At 43.6% G+C, this 23,647-nt stretch overlaps 1 protein-coding gene across 4 annotated transcripts in view; it reads left to right on the forward strand.

Moving 5' to 3' along the window:
• The window catches only part of LOC132834926 (transmembrane protein 150A-like), a 108,132-nt gene extending 87,517 nt beyond the window's left edge, over positions 1–20,615 (forward strand). For all 4 annotated transcript variants that reach the window (XM_060854077.1, XM_060854076.1, XM_060854078.1 and 1 more), the window contains 2 exons: positions 19,653–19,830; positions 19,952–20,615. In XM_060854077.1, the coding sequence (XP_060710060.1) occupies positions 19,653–19,830; positions 19,952–20,196 (423 nt within the window). In that variant the 3' untranslated portion in view covers positions 20,197–20,615. The remainder of the gene's footprint in view (positions 1–19,652; positions 19,831–19,951) is intronic.
• Positions 20,616–23,647: the final 3,032 nt, after the last annotated feature.

Raw genomic sequence — 23,647 nt, forward strand, 5'->3', positions numbered from 1 at the left:
CCTTTTTCTTTATAATTCAACATATTAATTATCTCACTGGAATGACAGCACAGAAATGGGTCATTTGGCTCAATGGGTCCCTGCCAATTGTAATGCTTTCCCATGAGTCTTTGCCAGGTCACTTCATCAAGATATCCTTGTATTTTGTCTGTCTCATATACTTCGCTAGCTTCCTCTTAAATGCATCAACACTATTTACCTTGACTAGAATAAAAAAATGGCATAGTGGTAATTTACTGGACTAGTAATCCAGAGGTAGGGCACAAAATAATTTTATTCATTTTATTTTTCAAGGGCTTCTGTTGAGATTTGCTCAAGGGCCATGTTTTAATTTTGGGAAGCTACCTTTTTATTCTCACAACTTCCTTTATTGGCTGTCATAGCCTGCTCTGGAGGGTTGCTTGGTCCAGTTGGCTGGGATGGCTGCTTTGCAATGCAGCATGATGCCAACAGCCTGGGCACAATTCCCATGAGGTAACCATGAAGGGCTTTACTTTTCAACGTCGGCCCTCGCCTGAGGCGTGGTGACCCTCAAGTGAAATCACCACCAGTCTTCTCTCTCCAGTGAGAGCACAATCCACAGGGACTAGGGCAACTGTACTTTTCAGGAACATTCAGTGTTTGTGTTGATGTATGGGTAGTCTGACTCACACAGAAGCAGAATTGGAATAATTCATCAATATCCTCAAAAATTCATTAAATTTAAAGCCACCGCACTCGAGGAAGGCATTGTTTTCCAAGAAACCATAGTATTTAAAATTGGCACAAGACAATGGGCACAGTTGAGCAACAAAAGTTCTTTTTTCAAAATAACTGACACACACTTATGCACACAAGTATCTGTTTTACACATTCAGCTCCACTCAAGCCTCATACAAACTACCAGACTGAAAACCTTAAAAGTTTTATTTCCCAAGCTATGGGTGTTTTCCCTTAGCTTAAAAAAAACTACACAATCTCCAGAACCTTCTAAACTGAAAGCCTAATGCACAATTGTTCCAAGGTGATAACTCCCAGACTGTGGTTTTAAAAATAAACCACCATAGCTACATAAATATCGATGTTAATCATTAAACCCCTTCAGATACACAGACCAAAATTTTAGATTTAGATTTTTTTTAGATTTAGACTTTATTGTTATGTGCGCTCAAGTACTTAAATACAGGAGTACAGTGGAAAGCTTTCAATGCTGTGATACACAGCGCCATCTTAGGTATAAGTACCTCGGTACAAAAACTTAAGAACTAGCCAGCAGCTCAAATCCAAACTCAAATTAATTGAACTTAATATATATATAATTATAATACATATATTGTATATTACATATGAATAACCTATTTGGGCCTGGTTAGCTCAACTGCCTGAGCAGCTGGTTTCTGGTGCAGAGTGACATCAATCATGTGGGTTCAATTCCCATACAGGCCGAGGTTAGATCAGGAAGGATTCTCGTTCTCAACCTCTCCCATCTGAGGAGTGGTGACTCTTAGGTTAAACCATCAGCAGTTATCTCTCTAACAAGAGCAGTCCTATGGTCTGGTAAGACTATAGTGACTTTACCATTCAATTTATACAGATGTCAATTGATAAGTCAGTACAGCTTACTCGATAAAGTATTATAAATAACCTATCTCACCTATGATCTATTGTTGGGCCGAAAGGCCTGTTTTCTTACTGTAGGGATTCTATGATCTATTGTTGGGCCGAAGGGCCTGTTTTCTTACTGTAGGGATTCTATGATCACAGTAACCAGTTCTACATTCTAAACTTTCACTGGCTAAGAAATGATGGCCATTGATGTATTCATTGATGGCCATCCTATATTCCTAACATTATTGTGTCAGTTTGAGGGTCTTTTACTTTTTTGTTACTTAATGCTATTGATAAGGATGTTCTGACTAACATAGGACAGTTAAGCAGCAAAAACAACTGCATGACCTGAATAGATTCTGAAATCCCTTTGTCGAAGAAAATCAGGAACACAAAAGACCAGTGCTTCAACAAGCCGATGTGAACAGCTAGAAACACATCCTCAATTTTTTTTTATTCCTTAAGGGAGATAGTCACTCCACTGATGAAAATCTGAACAGAATTAAAAAAAGTGATATTTCTCCCTTACTTGTATTGGAGATTGAAACCTTTGTTCTTGATCCCTGGTCACAATGCTATTAGAATCCCTACAGTGTGGAAGCAGACCATTCAACAATAAAGTCCACACCAACCTTCCAAAGTGTATCCCAGCCAGACCCACTCCCTTACCTTATCCCTGTGTTTCCCCGAGCTTGCCCACCTCGCCTGTATGTCCCTGGCAATTTAGCGTGGCCAATCCACCTCATCTGCACACCTTAGGACAGTGGGAGGAGACAAGAGCACCTGGAGGAAGTCCACGCAGACACGGGGAGAACATGCAAACTCCAAACAGACAGTTGCCCGAGGATGGAATCAAACCCAGGTCCCAGGCGCTGTGAGGCAGCAGTGCTGACCACTGAGCCACTGCGTGCCTTTTAATACCTTTTTTCTGTTTGTTCTTGGGATGCTTCAATCCCAACTTCATTTCCCAATCTTTGTTGCTCTGAGCAGTGCTTCTTTATGCTGATGGTGCTGCCAGTCAGTAGTGAATGAATCCCACTTGGTATGTGATATCATTTTAAAAGAGAACATACTAAAGATCAAGGAGCCAGGTTGTAGGATATATGACTGATGTGTTTTATGATCTATATGTTAGCTTGTGTACTCTCAGAAATAAGAAGGGAATGATGATCTTGATGGGATTGCACTATAGGCCCCCTGATAGTCAGAGGGCAATTGAGGAGCAAATACGTAGAGAGATTTCAGATTATGTGTAAGAATAATAGGGTTCCAATAGGAGGGGATTTTAACATTAACATAGACTGGGACTGCCATCGTGTTAAGAGCTTGGATGGTGAGGGATTTGTTCAGTGTGTTCAAAAGAAAACCTCTTTTATCAATATGTAAATGAACCTACTAGAGAAGGAGCAGAAATTGACCTTCTGTTGGGAAATAAGGCAGGGCAAATTAGTGGGGAAGCACTTTGGGACTAGTGATCATAATTCTATTAGTTTTAAAATAGCTATTGAAAGATATAGGCCTTGTATAAAAGTAAAGATTTTCAGTTGGAGTAAATCAAATGAGACAGCACCATCCTTAAATTTTCCTTTTTGTTCTTTCTTCCTTTCCCTTCAGTGAAGCACATTGGTATACTCCTCTGAATTGAGTCTGTATAAGTGTGAGACACTGTTGCTTTTTGTAATCTGGAACAGCCGGGGAAAATGCTACGTCCTACTGATGGTTCTACCACTCAGGCTTTATCAATGAGTTAAGCTATGTAGCCAGTGGTCAGCTCTGGAGTCCTCACACCACTATTCCAGCTGTCAGATCTCCGTGTCTGTTAAGGAAGATTAACCCGATGACAGTAACACACCAGTTTCAGAAGGTCTCTGTCCCATATGATGAGGAGGTGCAGGTGTTGGACGAGGGCAAACAAAGTTAAAAATCACACAACACCAGGTTATGGTCCAATAGGTTTATTTGGAAGTACTTGCTTTTGGAGCGCTGCTCCTTCGTCTGGTAGCTGATAAAGGATTAGCAGTCCAAAAGCTAGCACTTCCAAATAAACCTGTTGGACTATAATCTGGTGTTGTGTGACGTTTAACTTTGTGCCCCACAGGCATTTTAACCTGATGCCCCTGTGATGTAACCAGGCCAATGCATTATCATGTAACAGGCCATTGACTGCAACACCAATCCTCTAAAGCACAATAATCCGCTCATCAAAGTAGAATTTCTGAAGTTTTAGGTTGCGATTAGATGGCAGAATCCAGGAGAAAGGGAAACTGCTCTCTGAAATGTACAGGGCACAAAGATATACATGCAATGTTAAATGAAAATGGATTTGAGAATGATCAGATCAGCCATGATCTCAATGAAGAGTGCAGCAGACTTGATGGGCTAATTGACATCCTCCTGCTCCTCCATCTTGTGGTTGAACACAGCCTTAAAACAATATGAGATAACGATGGTGATGACAAGACAAAAGAATGGACCGGGGAGCAGATGGGCACTGGATATTGATTTAAAAACCTTTTGGTTCAAATTTTATTATAATCTTTGTGGTCAAAGTAATATGGGGGCGGGGGGACGGTTGGAGGGGGATAGTGATGTGAGGTAATGTCATTAGTTGTTCAGAGGCCAGTGCTCTGGGGGATAGGTTCAGATTCTACCAGAGTTGGTGGAATTGACATTCATTGAATAAACTTGTAATCTAGTGCAGAAATTTATAAAGGAGCAGTTGTCACCAACTCTGTTGCCCTGAATAACAGAAAAGTTGATTGGAACCAACAGGCCAAGAATTAGATGCTCCCCACTCCCAGCCCAGGGCTGTATTTTTCTGCTGATGAGCATATTTCATTCCCTAAAGGGCATCAGTGAACCAGGTGACTTCCTCCAAAAACCAATATGGTCGCCATTTAGGCAAGTTTTTCATTAATTCAGATCCCACCATCTGCCATGGTGGGACTTAAGCCCATGTCCCCAGAACATGAGTTAGGCTCTCTGAATTACTGGTCCACTGCCCCCGCTTCACTATTTATTATTACTTGTTGAAATATGGTGGGTGGATATCAAAATCAATGTATATTTTTGGAGGTAAGCTCAGCGTGGTTTGGACGGTAGTGAGCTGGTCACTTATCATCATTTATGTGCCTTTCCATCGAAGGCGAACTGAGCATGGGACTCCTAACACCTAGCCCACAGTCTCATGGTCACTTTTGTTGACTTCTGTAAAAACCCATCTGGTTGACTAATGTCCTTTAGGGAGGGAATCTGCCATCCTTACTTGGTCTGACCTACATATGAGTCCATACCTACTGCAGTGCAGTTAACTCTTAACCACCTTAAGAGCCAACCACTTTGCTGTGGGTCTAGCTCTCCCTTTCACAGGCATTGCCCCTTTAATGCAATAGTAGTTTTGCAACAGAAAATTTACTTAATTCCAGAAATTCTGTAAACATCTGTGGGCCAGGCTTTGGCCTTTTACAAGTCCCAGTGATCTGAACGCACAGGGATTCCTTTCAAGAGCTGGGCTCTAAGACAAGGTGGGCACAAGCGTTAAAGGTGACGGCAGTCAGCAGTGAAAGGGCAGTTTGTGATTCCAATTGGAGGTGAGTGTGTTGGCACATTCAGCCTGGAGCCTTTCCAAGCTGTCAGTCTGTGGTGAGTGGGCCCACGGAGCTGTTTGCAAGCACCTCCTGTCTGATGGCACACTGTAATCCCCTATACAGGCAAATAAAGGTTTGGTTGTGACTGTTTGACTTGGCACAGTCGCTGCATAGTGGATAATTCTGCCTCTGGTAAGGTCAGTCCTCGTCAGCTACATAATGTTCAGCTCGCTCAGTCTATAAATAGAACAGCGGTGGAACAACAGGTGTCAACAGTGAGCCCATCGACAAAGGGGATATTTGCAGTGAATTGGACCCAAATTGTAGTCTTACCTACTCTGAGCCAGGAATTTTTTTCCAATGTTTTGAGTGATCCAGTCTGCTTGAGGCTCAGAGAACAATGCTGAGATTGTGCACTTCTGTATTGCCTGACCACAAAAAAAACTTTCTCCTGATCCACGTTCAGGAGACTGTTTACAGTGATTTGTTCTGAATAGCCAAATTGGCCTAAGCAAATTGTTGCTGGGCTCCTAAGCAACAGCTCCATTCTCTTTTTACCCCAGTGACACCAACCCATACCTCAGATATATCCAGAGCAAAGTCTTACAGCCACCCAAACCCAGTGGGAGTATAATTTGTGCTCTATCTTATAACTATAGAATGATGAATATCGTATCTATTTTGCAGATCTTGTGAATACTGAATGTAGAAACAGGAGCCTGCCATTTGGCCCTTCAAGCCTATTCTGCCATTCAGTATGGTCATGGCACACTGTCCAATGCAGTACTTTGTTCTTGCTTTCTTCCTACATACTTTGATCCCTTCAATCTTATATCTACTTTTGTATAACATATCCACACACTTATATTCATATCTTTCTTGCAAGTCTTCAATTTTTGGCCTCAATGATTTCCTGTGGCAGAGGATTCCACAGGCTCACCACTGTCTGGGTGAAGACGTTCACTGTCTGGGTGAGGAGTCAACTCCATGCAGTGAGATATAACTTATGCTGGTGCTTCCCCGACAGTGACTCCATTTCAAGGCTCTCAGTGAGAGTGGGGTGGAGTGGGATTGGGAGGGGGCAGGTGGAAGTGGCCTTTGCTGCCTTGGAACTTGCTATCCCAAGGTTTCAGCCTGTGACCCCACTTGGGTTTCCAAGCCCACTTCAGGAAGCCAAGTTCGACGCAAATGCCCATGGAGTTTAACCACAATGTTCACTCGACTCACCTGGCACTTTGCTCACATAAACTATAAGATTAAACCAATACCTCGATCATTTCACGTAAGGTCCTGTTTTATGATAATACAGATTAGATTAGATTCCATACAGTTATGGAAACAGGGCCATACTGACTCTCTGAAGGTTAACCCATCCAGACCCATTCCCCACATTTACCCCTAACTAATGCACCTAACACTATGGACAAGTTAGCATGGATTGTGGGAGGAAACCAGAGCACCCGGAGGAAACTCACTCAAGGTCCACACAGACAGTTGCCCGAAGCTGGAATCGAACCTAGGACCCTGGCACTGTGAGGCAGCAGTGCTAACTACTGAGCCATTGTGCTGCCTCTGATTGTGGCCAGGCAATACACAAGTGCACAATCCCACATTGTTCTCTGATCCTCAGGCAGGCTGGATCACTCAAAACATTGGAAGCAATTCCTGGCACAGAGTAGGTAAGTCTACAATTTAGGTCCAATTCACCGCAAACGTCCCAGTCTGAATGTAGACCAGAAACAGAAATAGCTGGAGAAACTCAACAGCTCAGGCAGCAACTGTGGAGAGAAATCAAAATTAATATTTTGGGTCTAGTGACCCTTGTTCGGAGTAATAGGTAGGAATGTAGCTGCTTTCAGTTCTGAGCAAGGGTCACCAGATTCAAAACTTTGACTCTGCTTTCTCTTCACAGATGCCACCAGACCTATGGAGTTTCTTTAGCAATTTCTGTTTCTGTTGCAAGTTCCCAGCATTTGCAGTTCTTTGTTTTAATTTTGGGAAATGTAGAATTTGATCCCGAGGAATTGTGAAGTGGCCTTCTGTCAGAGTGTAACTTGATTTTCTGGTCCTTAAAGGGATGAAAAAGAAGTTTCTATAGTAGAGCTGGATGATGCCATTATTACATTATCATTGTCAATCGTCATGGAGCCTTCCATTGAATAGTAATTGTAGAAGGCGCTGTAACATGTCAGCACAGGATCTGCTTGTTTATTTAAACCATGTCAGCCAGAACATGATAACATCCACAATAAAATTGGAAATTCCACCCCTCCTCCTTTTTATCAGACCAGAGATTTCACACCCTTTCCTGCCTGTTGCTTGTACACTCCCATATCTGTGCCATCCTGTATATACCTCCAGGGAGACTCTGTCTGATCGGCCTTTCGGAATTATTAATTTCAATTCATGCCTTCAATGGCACCTCTGTGTTGGAGCGGCCCTCGATGTCTCCTTCTTGCCTCAGCAGCAACTGTCTCTCCAAGATGCCTGAGCTGCTAGTCCTGTGATTGGGTCACCAGAGTCCAGAGACTCCACCCCCTGCTATCTTTAGTTGGACAGTGAGCACGGGGGCAGCCAATTAGGAGGCTTTCTCTGTGAAAATGTCTGCCATTGTCTGGCTTCTGGCAAGGTGGGTACTGGCCTCGAAGCCACTAGTCCCAAAGCCCATATGCCCATTTGTTGTCCCAAAGACTTGCAGTGTTCAGCGGGAATATAGGATGACCCATCCAAATCATTGATAAAATTTGCTGATGATTTGTCCCTCCATCCTACAATTCCCCCAGTGCTTGAAAGCTGAGTTTTCTGTCTCTACACTTGACTCTAACCACCTTCCATCCTACGTCTCTGAAACTGGAAATGGAACTGTATTGTAGGTCTAGCTTTCTCAGCCATGAGTAACACTGACAGACTTCCTCATTCCATTTATAAACACGAGTCCAACCAACACAAATATGGGTTAAAATTCTAGAATACCCTCCCTAACACCATATGGGAGGGGGAGGAGGGTAGCTAGACCAGATGGATTGCAGTGGTTCAAGAAGGCAGCTCACTACCCTTCTAAAGGGCAACTAGGGATAGTCAATATATTCCAACACAGTCCCATGAAAGAATTGTTTAAAAAAAAACACAGAAAATAGAAAACAAAATTCTTCAAATGCTTTTGAAAGAAATAGTGTAGAATGTAGAATTTAGAGTTTAGAATGTCAGCCCTCCTTTATGCCTTTTTGCCTCCTGGATACTAATTCACTATAAACACAAATATTAAGCTTGTTTCGCCCACCCATAGGCCCTTTAAAAGGTAGGTTCATTTAAAACTGAAACCATTATTCTGCAGCAGGCTCAGTAATGCAGAAAGTTCAGATCCTGGGCCAATCTTTGTTTTAAAATTAATTTAAATACAGCACGAATGACAGCATAGAGTAAGGCAAATGTACAAAAGCTATGTCATTGCTCAGGAGCTTTCAAACTGTCAGTAAATTCAAGAACAAAGAAAATTACAGCACAGGAATGGGCCCTTCAAGCCTGCGCCAATCCAGATTCTGTATCTAAACCTGTAGCCTATTTCTTAAGGATCTGTATCCCTCTGCTCCCTACCCATTCATGTATCTGTCTAGATACATCTTAAATGATGCTATTGTGCCCATCTCTACCACTTCCACTGGAAACACGTTCCAGGCATTCACCACCCTCTGTGTGAAGAACTTTCAATGCATATCTCCCCTAAACTTTTCCCCTCTCAACTTGAACTCATGACCCCTAGTAATCGAGTCCACAGTCTGGGGAAAAAGCTTCTTGCTATCCACCATGTCTACAGCTCTCATGATTTTGTAGGCCTCAATAGGTCCCTCCTCAACCTCCGTCTTCCTAATGAAAATCATCTTAATCTATTCAACCTTTCTTCATAGCTAGCGCCCATCCATACCAGGTAACATCCTGGTGAACCTCCTCTGTACCCTCTCCAAAGCATCCACATCCTTTTGGTAATGTGGTGACCAGAACTGTACGCAGTATTCCAAATGTGGCCGAACCAAACTGTAACATGACCTGCCAGCTCTTGTACTCAATATTTTCTGTCAAAGATTTACTCCGCCTAAAGATTTCAGAGATTAATTCCACTGCTCTGACTAAACACAGTCTATACCCTCCCGATAAAACAGCCCCACTCTACACCGTCCCTATAAAGCAAGCCCACTCCATACCATCCCTATAAAGCAAGCCTACTCTACACCATCCCTTTAAAGCAAGCCTACTCTACACCATCCCTATAAAGCAAGCCCACACCACACCATCCCTTTAAAGCAAGCCCATTCTGCACCGTCCCTATAAAGCAAGCCCACACCACACCATCCCTTTAAAGCAAGCCCATTCTGCACCGTCCCTATAAAGCAAGCCCACTCTACACCATCCCTATAAAGCAAGCCCACTCTACACTGTCCCTATAAAGCAAGCCCACTCTACACTGTCCCTATAAAGCAAGTCTACTCTACATCATCCCTATAAAGCAAGCCCGCTCTACACCATCCGTATAAAGCAAGCCCACTCTGCACTATCCCTATACCCTCTGTACTGGGCAAGATAATTTGAATATTCCATTAATATTAAAGAATGTGATGGAGGAATTAAGTCATCACTGCCTCACAGCGGCAGGGACATGGATATAATTCCAACCTCAGGCGACTGTCTGGGTGGAGTTCTCCCCACGTCTGCATAGTTTCCTTTGGCTGCTCTAGTTTCTTCCTATGGTCCAAAGATGTGCAGGTTAGGTGGAGCAGGCTCAATGGACTATATGCTCATCTCAAGTTCCTCTTTCTTTAACCCTCATGCTTTGTAGAGGCAAGACATTACACATGCTAAATCGTCCATCGTGTCCAGAGATGAATAGGCTGGGTGGATTAACCATGGGAAGTGCAGGATTACAGGGATAGGGTGGTGAGTCTGGAGGCAATGCTCTTCGAAAAGGTGTGAACTCAATGGGCTGAATGGCCTGCTTCCATACTGTAGGGCTTCTACCATCACTAAAGAAGTGGTCAGACACAAACTAATGAGGCTAAAGGTAGAGAAGACCCCTGATGCTAGTAGTTTGCTTCCTCAGATCCTAAAAGAGGTGGTGAATATATTGGTTGTAATTTTCCAAAAATCCTTGGATTCTGGAAATCCAGAATGTCTGGGGAGGATTGGAAAATTGCCAGTGTGACACCTCAATTCAAAAAAGAAGGAAGACAAAAGATGGGTAACTGTAAGCTGATTAGTCTCACATCTATTGTTGGAAATGTATTGGAATAAATTATTAAGAAAATAACAGCAGAACAATTGGAAAACCGTGATCTAATCAAGCAGAGTCAGTGTGACTTCATGAAAGGGAAATTGGGTATATTTGAGAATGATCCATCTCCATCTATAATCAGCCCCAAAATACAGCTTCCCTGCCTGTGCAGTATTTTTTTACGATGGCTTTTCTTTCGCGCTTGCTCCTCAGACAGCAGGTGAAGATATTGTCGATACCATTTGTAGTTCAGCTTGATCTGTTCAAAAGTGTAAAGTGGTGCGGATGCTGGAAATCTGGAATCAAAACAGACAAATGTTTGAGATTCTCTTTTCACATTCTCCCCGTGTCCTCATGGGTTTCCTCCGGGTGCTCCGGTTTCCTCCCGCAATCTAAAAATGTGCAGGTTAGGTGAATTGGCATTGCTAAATTGCCTGTAGTGTTCAGTAAAGGGGTAAATGTAGGAGTATGGGTCTGGGTGGTATACGCTTCGGCGGTCGGTGTGGACTTGTTGGGCCGAAGGGCCTATTTCCACACTGTAAATAATCTAATCTAATCTAATCTAATCTCAGCAGGTCAGGTGGCGTCTATACAGAGAGAAAGAGTTAATGTTTCATCTGTCAAATGGCAATGGGTCAGCAACCAGAAATATTAACTCTAGCAGGACTCTAGATCTTGAATTAACCAAATACCGCCTCAACAGACCAGTTAATCATCAGCAAAGTGATGCAAAGAGGAATCAACAGTGCTCGTGAGTGGCACTTGTGAAGAAGTGACCTGCTCATCAGTGTGCACTGAGAGTTTTGCCACGGCCACTCAGCTCCTGACTCCCTCACGTTTTTGGTTCAGACACAAACAAAACAGCTGAATTCCAAAGGTGAGGTGTGAGTGACTTCCCTTGACATCAAGGCCGAGTGTGGCATCAAGGAACCTGAGTGAAACTGGAGTCAATGGGAATCTGGGGAAAACCTCTCCACTGATCTGAGTCATACTTGGCACAAAGCAAGGTCTTAGTTGTTGGAGGTCAGTCATCTCAGCTCCAGGACATCTTTTCAGGAGATCCTCAGGATAGTGTCAGAGGCCTAAACATCATCAGCTTCTTCATCAATGACCTTACCCTCCCAACCTCCCAGTCACCGAATCAGGAGCAGGGATGTTTGCTGATGATTGCATGAAGTTTAGCACCATTCGTGGTACCTCAGCTCCTGAGGCAGTCCATGCCCAAATGCCTGGTTAACATTCGGGATTTGGCTGAGAAATGGGAAGTAACATTCCTGCCACATATTACCAGGCAATGACCATCTCCACAACAAGAGAGAATCTAACCATCGCCCCTTGACACTGAAAGATTTTACTATCGCTGAATCCTACACCATCAATATCTTAGCAGTTACTATTGACAAACATATAATTGAACCAGCCATATAAATACTGTAGGTACCAAAGCAGATCAGAGGCTGGGAATTCTGTGTAATACCCTGCCTCTATAAAACAAAAAGATTTAAGAAAGAGGAATTCAAGATGTGCATATAGTCTATTGAGCCTGCTCCACCATTCAATATAATCATTGCAGATCTTAGATTTCACCTCCACTTTCCCGCCCACCTCCCCTGTTCCTCTGTCTGTCTTATCCTTCATCCACAACCCTCAGGGTAGGGCATTCCAAAGATTCCCAATCCTGCGAGTGAAGAAATATCTCCTCCAGTTTAGTCCAAAATGATCAGCCCCTTATCCTTAGAGTGTGCCTCCATGTTTGAGATTCCTCTACCACAGGAAGTGATGTCACAGTGCTCACCCGGTTAAGCATTCATAATTTTGAATGTTTCTTTGAAATCACCTGTCATTCTTTTAAAACCCAGAGAGTATCGATCCAATTTACTCAGCCTCCTATCATAGGGTAACCTGCTCATCCCAGGGGCCAGTCAAGTGAACCTTGACTGTACCTCCCTTAAATATAGGACTGAGATTGCACCCATTCTTCAGGGTGTGATGTTACCAAAGTTCCACATAATTGTTGAAATTGAAACCTTAGGAGTGGCATGGGGTTAGCACTGCTCCCTCACAGCGCCAGGGATCCAGGTTCGATTCCAGCCTTGGGTGACTGTCTGTGTGGAGTTTGCACATTCACCCGCATCTGCATGGGTTTCCTCCAGGTGCTCCGGTTTCCTCCTACAGTCTAAAGATATGCAGGTCAGGTGGCCAAGCTAAATTGCCCATAGTGTCAAAAGATACTCAGGCTAGGTAGGTTATCCATGGTAAATGCAAGGTTACAAGTCTGCGTGGATTGTTCCTTGGAGGGTCAGTGTACACCTGATAGGCCGAATGGTCTCTTATCTGCACTACTGGGCTACTATGCTTCCATCCATAAAGCACAAGTCAGGAGTGCGATGGAATGCTCTCTACTTGTTCTGGATAAGTCTAATTCCAACAACACTTTAGAAACTTGACACTAACCAGGACAAAGCAACCTGCTTGATTTGCAGCTATCCATCATCTTCAATATTCAGTTGCCCCACACTGATGTGTACAAGCTGCCTCATGTTGCGATGCCAACTGCTGGTGGTTGGGGTAAAATGCTGTGACCAATTGTCTCTTCCTTCCTGTGTCTGAGAGCCGACCTACTTAGCCCCAGTAGAGGATAACCCACTATTAATTCTTAGCAAGAAGAGGCACTTGTCTTACAAAACAAGACGTAATTTACTGCACAATAGCAATAGTTTAAATACAATTTGTATTGACTTGTTTGGCATAATTACTCAGACTGTCAGAAGCCAGAGAAGACCCATCTGTCTCCACCGACACCTTGAACTACTGTTTTTCCTCCACCCAGAGACGGTAATATCATCAGATTGGGTGGAGCTAAATTCAGCTTCCATATTAACCCTTTCAGAACCATTACCTTCAACAAACCTTCTGGAAGAAGTACATTCATGGCTTTATAGGCAGCACCTTCCAAATCTGTGACCTCTGCATCTAGAAGGACAAGGCAGCACAGGCATGGGCCCACTGCCTACTGCAATTTCCTCTCGAGGTCACAGTTCATCCTGGTTTGCAACTATATTGCCATTTATTTATTGTCACTGGGTCACCATCCTCAAAGAGTTATCTGAACACCACTGTGGGTGTTCCTACTGTCCATGAACTGCTGGGCATCAGAATGGAGGCTCACCACCAATAGTTAAAGGTCAGTTAGGAAGAGGCACTTAGTGGTGGTCTAGTCAGTGCCTCTCACACCCTGGGAATAAAGAAAGGAAAATTCTTGAAAATGAACATCAGCCTAAGTGCAAGATGAAAGTTGGTAGACGAAACAAAGGGATTAGCGTCTGGACTGATTCACATCTGCTGCCTCAATATTACACAGCAGGGCTCCTGAAAAAAAAACTCGGAACTATTTTCTGTCTGGCTTATCTCTGAGATCAAAAGATCAAGCTGAAAGACAGAAGTGGCCTTTTTATTGGTCATAGTTCAAAGAGTTTGAAAGTGACTGCTCCCAGTGAACAGGCTGACGATTGAAGATAGTCCCCTAAAAATAATTACACTCTTATGAGGTGTTTTTGACTGAATGAATTATTAACATTAAATATTCTCCACAGCATATGGAAATGTTTTTGCTGGTAGCTATTGAGACCGTTGCACTGACTACTCTTGGATTGTGATTTTCAGGATTTTGCATTAACTCATTAAGCGCCAGTGCAGCGATTGTAATGCAGGGAGCTCACAGTCGGAACACAGATCTAAACAAATCTCAGTCTTAAAACATACCCCATTCTCCACTCCCTTTCACTCCCGACCACCCACATGCATGTATACACACACATATACTTTGATGTTAATACCCTCGTTGTGTCTCTGAAAAGCTTTATCACTATCTTATGAAGGACTTCAGGGCTCAATTTTCGGCTGACCTTGTGGCATTATTCTGAAAGACATATGCTGATAATTCTAGCCCAGGAAGGTGTTGTGAAATGGCTGAGCCAATCAAAAGGGCTGAGTATGCTCAGCAGGTCAGTAAGTGTGTCTGTCAGGAGGATGATCAAATCTTCCAGTGCCAAAGAGGATGCCATTCAGTCTATTGTGGCTGTACTGCCCCTTTAGAAGAGCTATTAATCAATCTTGCTTCTTTGCCATGGATCTGGCGATAGAGACACTATCTCTGTGTCCATCAAAGCTAACAGGTTCTCTCTGCTACTCTCAGAAAGAGGCCCCCCCCCCATTCTTCCATCCTGACCTATCATCTATCTCCAATGTTAGGTTACTAACTCTGATTGGCTGTCACCAGGAAGTTCCATTATGTACCTTCCTGCATCTCAGCACCCAGCTCCCACATTCCAGCCACAAGTAAAATACTGCTCAGAAGATTGTCAACCCATCATATCTAAGTGCCATTCTGAGGTCTTTTCCCTGAAAATGCTTCAGTTTCAAAGATTGGGCCATTCTCTAAGGCCACCTGCTCCAGACCCAGACCTCTCACTGTGTTTCTCCTCCTGTCTCCATTGTTTCTTCTGGCACTGACCTGAAACCTGTGCCCTCCCAGTCCCGATCCTGGCATCTGTGGGAATGGTTTTTCTCTCTCTCTCTACTCCACTGAGCCTCCACATGATCTGGAACATTTTGACGAAAGCAACTATCGGCCTTGTCTTCTTTCAGCCCCAGCTTCTCCGAAATCTTGGGTGTGCCAATTGGAAAGGCTGGAAGTTCTTAACAATTCTCTTATCAAACAGGTATTTTTTTTCATGTCTGGAATGTTTCTGACGAACACGAACATTCAAAGAAAGTTTTTGGAAAGATATGTTTTAATGCTTCTATTTGGTTTTTCTTGGGGTGCCCAAGGCCTTATACTAATGATTGATTATTAATCTTGAGAAGGTACAGAACTCTCTCAGAGGGTGGATAATCTGATTGGGAGAAAGTGAGGACTGCAGGTGCTGGACAGCAGAGTCAAACAGTGTGGTGCTGGAAAAACACAGCTGGTCAGGCAGCATCTGAGGAGCAGGAGAGTCGATGTTTCAAGCTTAAGCTGTTCAACAGGAAGGTGATGTCATTCCTGATGGAAGAGCTTATGCTCGAAACGTCGACTCTCCTGCTCTTCGGATGCTGCCTGACCTGGATAATCTTATTTCAAATCTCCATCTACTCTTTCAGGTCCTTGAGTGTTATCTCCCAGCTCCATTCCCAGATCTCCTGTCAACCCTTCCAATTGTTTTCAATCTTCCCTGGCACTTGATTACAATACCAGGGCCACAAGCAACTTACCTTTTGTGGAACATTATCCCTGTTCATACTGTTCAGCCTGTCCATGGATTTACAGCTCAACCACGCTCTGAGGTTTCTTCTCTGAGGTATGTGCTTTTGTGCAGTTCCTACCTGCATGAATGCATTTCAAATTAGGCCTCTTATTTTCTCTCTCATATTCTCAAGCATCCCCTTCCCACCCCCTAAGCTGGTTTACACCTCGACAAACATCATTTGGAGATGCAGCAAGCAATGGGGTAGCTAATTGGTTAGCACTGCTGCCTCACAGCAGCGAGGACCCTGGTTCGATTCCACCCATGGATGACTGTAAGGAGTTCTCCCTACCGCTGCGTGGGTTTCCTCCACAGTCCAAATATATACAGATTGGCAATGCTAAATTGCCCCCCAGTGTGCAGGGTCGGTGGGTTAACTATGGTAACTATGGGGATATGGTGGTCGCTGTTCAGTAGAGGCTGAATGGTCTCTAACTGCACTGTAGGAACTCTATGATTAGGAAGGAATATGCTTTGTTGGTCTTCATTGCACAACAAGTAAGGCTTATACAGGGCCTTAGTGAGACCAGATCTGGAGACTTGTATAATGTTTTGGCTACCCTACGTAAGAAAGAGTGTATTTGCCACAGAATGACGCAGTGGAGATTTGCTAGGCTAATACTAGGGATGGAGAAAGTGAGGTCTGCAGATGCTGGAGATCAGAGCTGAAAATGTGTTGCTGGAAAAGCGCAGCAGGTCAGGCAGCATCCAAGGAACAGGAAATTCGACGTTTCGGGCATAAGCCTTCCTGATGAAGGGCTTATGCCCGAAACGTCGAAGTTCCTGTTCCTTGGATGCTGCCTGACCTGCTGCGCTTTTCCAGCAACACATTTTCAGCTAATACTAGGGATGCAGGAGCGTCTCTCCTGTGAGCATAGATTGGTTTGACTGGGCCTGTATTTACTGAAGTTTGGAAGAACGAGTGGGGATCCAATTGAAATACTTAAAATTCTAACAGGATTGGACAGACCGGATGTAGAGAGGTTGTTTCCGCCGGTGGTAGGGTCTCAAACCAGGGAACATAATCTTGGGATATGGGATAAACAATTTCGGACTGAGCGATGAAAATTTCTTCACTTAAAGGCTGTAGAGGGCAAATCACTGAATATATTCAAGCAAAACAGAGATACATATTTTAGATTTTAAAGGCATTAAAAAGTGTAGGGAGAAGTGTAGGCAGAGACATAGAGTTACACACTGAGGTGGAGAATCAGCCATGATCCTGTTGAATGGTGGAGTAGTTGCAAAGGGTTGAAATGGCCGCCTCCTGCTCATAGCTTCTATCAGCAGACACAGGATTAGCTTCCACTTCCACAATGCCAGTGCCCAGCTCTGCCTCTCCAGTACCACTGCCAACACTTCTGCCAGACTGCTTGCTGGACATTAGGCCATGCTGTTTGTGTGGCTGGTATACCTGGTAGACAGTGAGCCTGTTGGCATTCTGGGAACCTCTGCGCCGGAGATCTCTTAGAAACGTAGAAAATAGGAGTCAACATAGGCCAGTCAGCCCATCAAGTCTGCTATTCTACCTCACCGGACTCCTTTCTCCCCAACACCTTGAACTTGTATAAATCTATTTGTCTCTTTCTTAAATATATTCAGTGACTTCACCTCCACAGCCTCCTGTGTTAGAGAGTTTCCCAGGGTCACTACTGTCTGTGTGAAGATATTTGTCCTCAGTTTGAAACAGCCCATTGCATCTTGCACTCCTTATGTAGATTCTAGGTTCTGCTTGTTTTCCTTTTGTATCCGTATTTACGAAACATTTCCAACAGATACCGGAGCATTGCTGTCATAATGCCTTGACCTTTGTGATAGGCTCTGTAACTATTATATCACTCAGGCCTGTTGGTGCAGTATGTTGTGTTGACTGCCCTCTGCTGTCCATTAGGTGTTACTCCTAAAGAGCAATTAAATGAAAGCAACATACTGTAGACTATATCAGACACAAAACATCAACTCTATTTCAGATGCTGCCAAACCTGCTGAGTTTCTCCAGCATTTACTGCTTTGACACCTCAAGAACATGTGCATCTGTTTATAATCCACTTCTGCTTGTTTCTGATTTTGAAATCCGACTTGCCGCGCTTCTCCTCCGTTCATCAAGCCCTTCTGCCCCCCCCCCCCACCCCCCCCGACCCCACATCTGCTGAGGCCCTGAGTTCTTCCCCTTCTTTTACGTCTGATTTCTGCTTTGAGAAGGAGCCTTAAAAGCTACCTTCACAAGTGGCCTGGTGTCAAATTGAATTTGACAATATTCCTGTGAGATGCGTTGGAACATTTCACAATATTAAAGATGCTATATCAATGCAACTTTGCCTTTGGCATTGGATCTTGCTTTGTAATAATCCTGTGAACTCCTTGGGAATATAGGATGTAAGAGCAGGGGTAATAATTTGTCTCCTTGAGACTGTTCCACTGTACATTAAATCAGGTTTAATCCCTACCTCCTTGCCATTCTCCTACATATCTTTGTGTAGAAATCTGTCGCTCTCTGCCTTTAATATATTTAATGACTGAGCCTCCATAGGCCTCTGGGGTCAAGAATTCCAAAGATTCACCACCCACTGAGAGAAGGAATTCCTCTTCACCTCAGTCCTAAATGATCTTCCTCTCATCCTATAACTGTGTGTCCGAGTTCCAGATCCCCAGCAAGGGGGAAATGGTCTGGCTGCATTCTACCATGTCCAGCCCTGCCTTTAATGTTATACACTTCAATCTTTTAAACCTGATGAACATCGGCCCTTTCTCCTCAGTCTCTCCTCGTAAGATTTGACTAAGTTCAATCAGCAACGTAAATAATCATTGTTGGTCCACATAATTTCATGTAATTGGTAAAAGGAATTGAGGGGGCAAGAGGAAAGATGTTTCATCCAGAAAGTGGCAGGGGTCTAGGGTTCACTGCCTGAATGAGTAGAGAGTGGTGGGTGCCCAGTTTGGTGATCGAAGCAAAAAGCTTCAACTCATTTGAAAGGAAGGTGGATCTGGCTGTAATCCGTCAGGCCCTGGATCGGTTGCTGGAAAGTGGGCTAGGGTGCAGACGTGATGCGCTGAAGAGACACTTTCTGTGCTTAATATTTCCCATCTCCATTTGCCCCAAATATCTCCAGTACTTTGGAGATATTTTCCTAACCAACCTGTACAGAGATGTTAATGCAAGTCAGTGGACTTGAGACTTGACCCTTTGCTAAGTGGAACTGCACCATCGGAGTCCATAACAATACACTGTATCATATCTCCCCTAGGATTTGGCTTATTACTAATTTGACAAAAGTGCAGAAAATAAGTGTCAGTGAGCCAATCGGTTGCATAGCCTGATCATGTGATTTTAGGAAAGGTTGCAGCTTTAGACTGGAGCTTCATTCGTTGGGCTTTAGATTATAGAGTCATAGAGATGTACAGCATGGAAACAGACCCTTCGGTCCAACCCGTCTGTGCCGACCAGATTCCCAATCCAATCCAGTCCTACCTGCCAGCACCGGCCCATATCCCTCCAAACCCTTCCTATTCATATACCCATCCAAATGCCTTTTAAATGTTGCAATTGTACAAATGCCCACCACTTCCCTGCTCTGAGGATCCAAGCACAGAGGTTTTAAAAAAGCTGATTTTAAAAAATTTCATTCCCAGGATGAGGGCGCCACTGGCCTGGCCAGTATTTATTGTGGGTCAGGAGTCACATGTAGTGAGACCAGGTAAAGATGACGGTTTCCTTGCCTCAAGGACATTAAGTGAACCAGATGAGTTTTCCCAGCAATCGACAATGGTTTCATCATCATCATTAGACTCTGAATTCCAGAATTTTCAAATATTAAATTAAAATTCCACCATCTATGATTCTCGTGAGATATTACTTGAAAGGTCAGCATGTGAAAGCGAAGGGAAGAAGGTGGCGTCTGTTTTAACAGCTGAACTGTCTTGTTCCTGCAGGTTGACAATGCCAAAGTGCTACACTATGTTGGTGCTGGAGTGGGGTTCCCCAGCAGTATGCTGTTCATCTGTTTCCAATCGGTGCTCACTTACAGGATAGCAAAGAACTCCCTGGACTACCAGATCGGTCACTGCCGTGCATTCCTCACCATTGTGGCCTTCATCAACCTTGTTATGAGTATCCTTTCTGCAGTGCGCCTGTTTCAGGAATATTACCCACACTATCACTTTAGTATATTCCAAAGAAACTCATAGCAAGCACCCTCACCGGTTTCTAAATTCCTTAACTGTCTTTCCAGGTGGGGTCTTCTTCATGCAGGAAAGCTCCCAGCTCCAGCATGCGGCAGCTATATGTGAGTGGATTTTCACCATCATCATCCTCATTTTCTATGGGACATTCGCTGTGGAGTTCGGCTCCATCACTCAAAACACCTTCCTTGAAATGCTGGCAAAGAGAGACAAGAAGACAAACTGTAAAGCAGACACCAATATGGCTCCCAGCTCAGGCATCAGCCGCACCCAAGAGGCCATTGCCATGATCTAAGCTTCGAGATCTCCACAGACAGGTCGAACTATAACTCTGTTGTGAATGGGGTGGGGCTGGGGAGGGCTATCTGTGGAGCATTACTGCCTGTCGGAATGGAGGGGGAGATAAATCATTAAATACCTCAGATCCTTCAACAAACCAGGGATACTGTTACACAAAAGCCATCACAAAAGGACCAAACCTCTCCTTTCTCCAATGATATTTTTGGAACCTTTCTATGGAATTTAAATTTTTTTTATAAAGTTTGATTTTTATAACAGAAATGAATTATATATTTTATGACCGCAAGTAATTCGACCATTCAGAGTATTGTGAAAGACATTTGATGTCTTTAAATTGCTTGTAACACTGATCCATGTAAATGGGACAGGTCAACTTTCAAACTGAAATGATAAAGTTCACTTTTTAAAATGTAATTTCCATTTATCGGTAGCTGATTTCAGTGTGTTTACAAGTTATCTTTTACATTTAGGCTGAACAGGGGAGACGGCTGTTTCTAAGATATTAGTATTTCCACTTGCTGGGGAGTTGTTTATGGCCAGGAACAGGTTAATCAGTGAAGAAATCTCACTCTGGATCGATGTATTCCTACCCTCTGTCTGCCCTGACCCTGCATCCACCTCCTTCCCCCATTCCATGCATCTGTGTTGTTTTAAATGATCTAACCTCTGCCTCCGCCTGCCCTTCTCTCTCTCTCTCTGAGAGGATGTGTCTGATACCACATTCTCTTAGAAGCCTTTGTATTGACCCTTGTATCCATTGAACCTTGCTCTCCATATTTTTCCCTGAGTTGTTTATCCTTGTTCAATCCTAAACCTTTCCAAGGTCTTTCCGATCTGCATCTCTTGCATGCCTGATTTCATTTCCTGCCCATTTTTGTGGCCCTCCAGCCAACTAGTCCCTAAGTTTTGGAAACCCTTCAGAAATCTTCACTGCCTCTATCTTTCTTCCTCATCTCTTCATCACGGACCTTAAAACCATTGATCAAACTTATCGTTGCCTGTCTTAGTATTTCACCGCGCACCAAATTTACTGATAATTTTCCGGTGAAAACTCTGGGACATTTTTGCTGCGTTAAAGGTGCTAGATGAACACAGGTTATTGTTGTATCAGATTTTGTACAGTTGAAGACAATTTCTGATCTTCATGTGGTGCAATCTGCTGGCATGTGGCTATCTGTAGGGCCTAAGTCTCTTCTGTGTGTTACAAACAGTTAGTCCATCTGAGTTGTTGAATATTTTTAACATGCATGTATACATTTTAAGCAAACAACCATATGATCAGAAATGTTGCTTACTGATCATTTGCTCTTGTAGTAAATAAACTACAGCTCCAGCCATCTTATCATCATTTACAGACCTGAATTAGAAATAAATACCAAGTAACGGTGTACATGTGAAGGAGTTGCACTCTGCCCACAGCTCAGGTATCAGAGGGAGGACAGAGTTGACATCAATTGACTGAGTGTGGCATCCAACAGCCCAAGAAAAACTAGAGTCAATGGGAATTTGGCAGTTGGGGGGGGGGGGGGGGGGGGGTGGAGGTGGGGTGAGCGCTAAATTAATTAATCTGAATTGATTAAATTAACACCTAGTACAGAGGAAGATGGTTGTTGGCCATCATCTCATTGGAGACATCATTGCAGATTATACAGAGGAGCATCGATTATCTGAACAACACAGGTGGGGAATTCTTTGTTCGGAATAATTGAATGCCAGATGACAAAGCATCAGGACCTTGTGATCTTGTCTGGATAATCCGAAATTTGGATAATCGAGGTTCCACTGTCAATTGTCTAAACAATCTGTTCAGGGATATTATGACACATCTCTGGAGGGGGTGGGACTTGAACGCAGGCCTCTTGGCTCAGAGGTAGGGACACTACCACCACAGCACACAATATTGTCCTGGACCCTTCAGCTGCTTCATCAATGACCCTCCCTCCATTCAGAAGTGGAGATATTCCCTGATGATTGCTTTATGCTGAGCCTTTTCCTGGACTGGTCTGATTCCTGCTCTGATGTACACAGTGGCACAAAGCAGGCATGTTTGTAATGAACCAAATGAGTATATGGATATAACTGCTACAAGTAAGCTCACAAGACTAGCACTTGGCATTCCCCCACACAAACATCTCTCCTTAAGTGGTTCATCTGCCAATTAAGATCTCTCCATGTCTTCGTTAGGCCAGTCCTCCCTGACGATCAAACTGATGTTTATAATCATACAGTGCTTGGAAGCAGGTCTTTCACTCATCAAGTCCACACCAACTCTCTAAAGAGCATCCCTTACAGACCCAACCCCCCTACTTTATCCCAGTAACCCTACATTTCCCATGGCTAGTTCACCCAAACTGCACCTCCCTGGGCACTATGGGTAATTTAGCATGGCCGATCCATCTAACCTGCATGTCCCTGGGAACTATGGGTAATTTAGCTTGGCCAATCAACCTAATCTACATATCATTGGTCCTGGGAGGAAACCGGAGCACCTGAAGGAAACCCACGCAGAAACGGGGAGAACATGCAAACTCCACACAGACAGTCGTCTGAGGGTGGAATCAAACCCAGTTCCCTGGTGCAGTGAAGCAGCAATGCTAATCACTGAGCTACCAAGCCACCCTCACAAGGTGTGTAGTATGTGACTGTAGCTATTTCTTATACCCCCTTCAGACTATCAAACAAGAGTGACCCATATCCAATTCTTTGTCATTTGTGGCTGGTTACATTTGCTAGTGCCCATCTTCCTCCCTGAGGCGTTCTTGCACCTTGTGCCAATTTTCTCAAGGTTTCTGAAAGTTCAACCTTCGACAAAACAAAGGCAAAGACAACTTTACTGCTATCCAAGGCCGCCTTAAAGGTAAACAGTGCCAGTTCTTATCTTGTCATTCACAGATATGGAGTTCCTTTATCAAAAACTGGAGGTGGGATGTTTTGTCCTGAAGCAAAATGCTGAGAAATACATTTGTAATTTTAACCCGTGTCCAACTAAATCTTCAGTCATTGTTGCCTTCCTCTCTTTTACTACCCTTTTTATCCATCTCTGCACACAAGGCTGTCAGGTGCCACCTATAATATCTGTAAATACAAAAAATCAATACATAATACTAATACACACACACTCATTATTATGACCAAAATTTGTGGGACTGAAACTGAGGCTAAGTACAGGGATATCGAAACAAGACTTAAGTTGAGATCCATTCACCACTCCTCAGATATTGAAGCAGTCCATGTCCATAAACAGATTCGAGAGTGTGTTGCTGGAAAAGTACAGCAGGTCAGGTAACATCCGAGGAGCAGGGAAATTGACGTTTTGAGCATAAGTCCTTCATCAGGAATGTCCATTTACAGCAAGACCTGTACCAATATTGTGACTTGGATTGTTAAGTGGCAAGTAATGTCAGTGTCACAAGTGCCAGGCAATGATCATCTCCAACACGAGAGAA

The sequence above is a fragment of the Hemiscyllium ocellatum genome, chromosome 43 (genome assembly GCF_020745735.1).
Source record: "Hemiscyllium ocellatum isolate sHemOce1 chromosome 43, sHemOce1.pat.X.cur, whole genome shotgun sequence".
NCBI classification, from domain to species: domain Eukaryota; kingdom Metazoa; phylum Chordata; class Chondrichthyes; order Orectolobiformes; family Hemiscylliidae; genus Hemiscyllium; species Hemiscyllium ocellatum.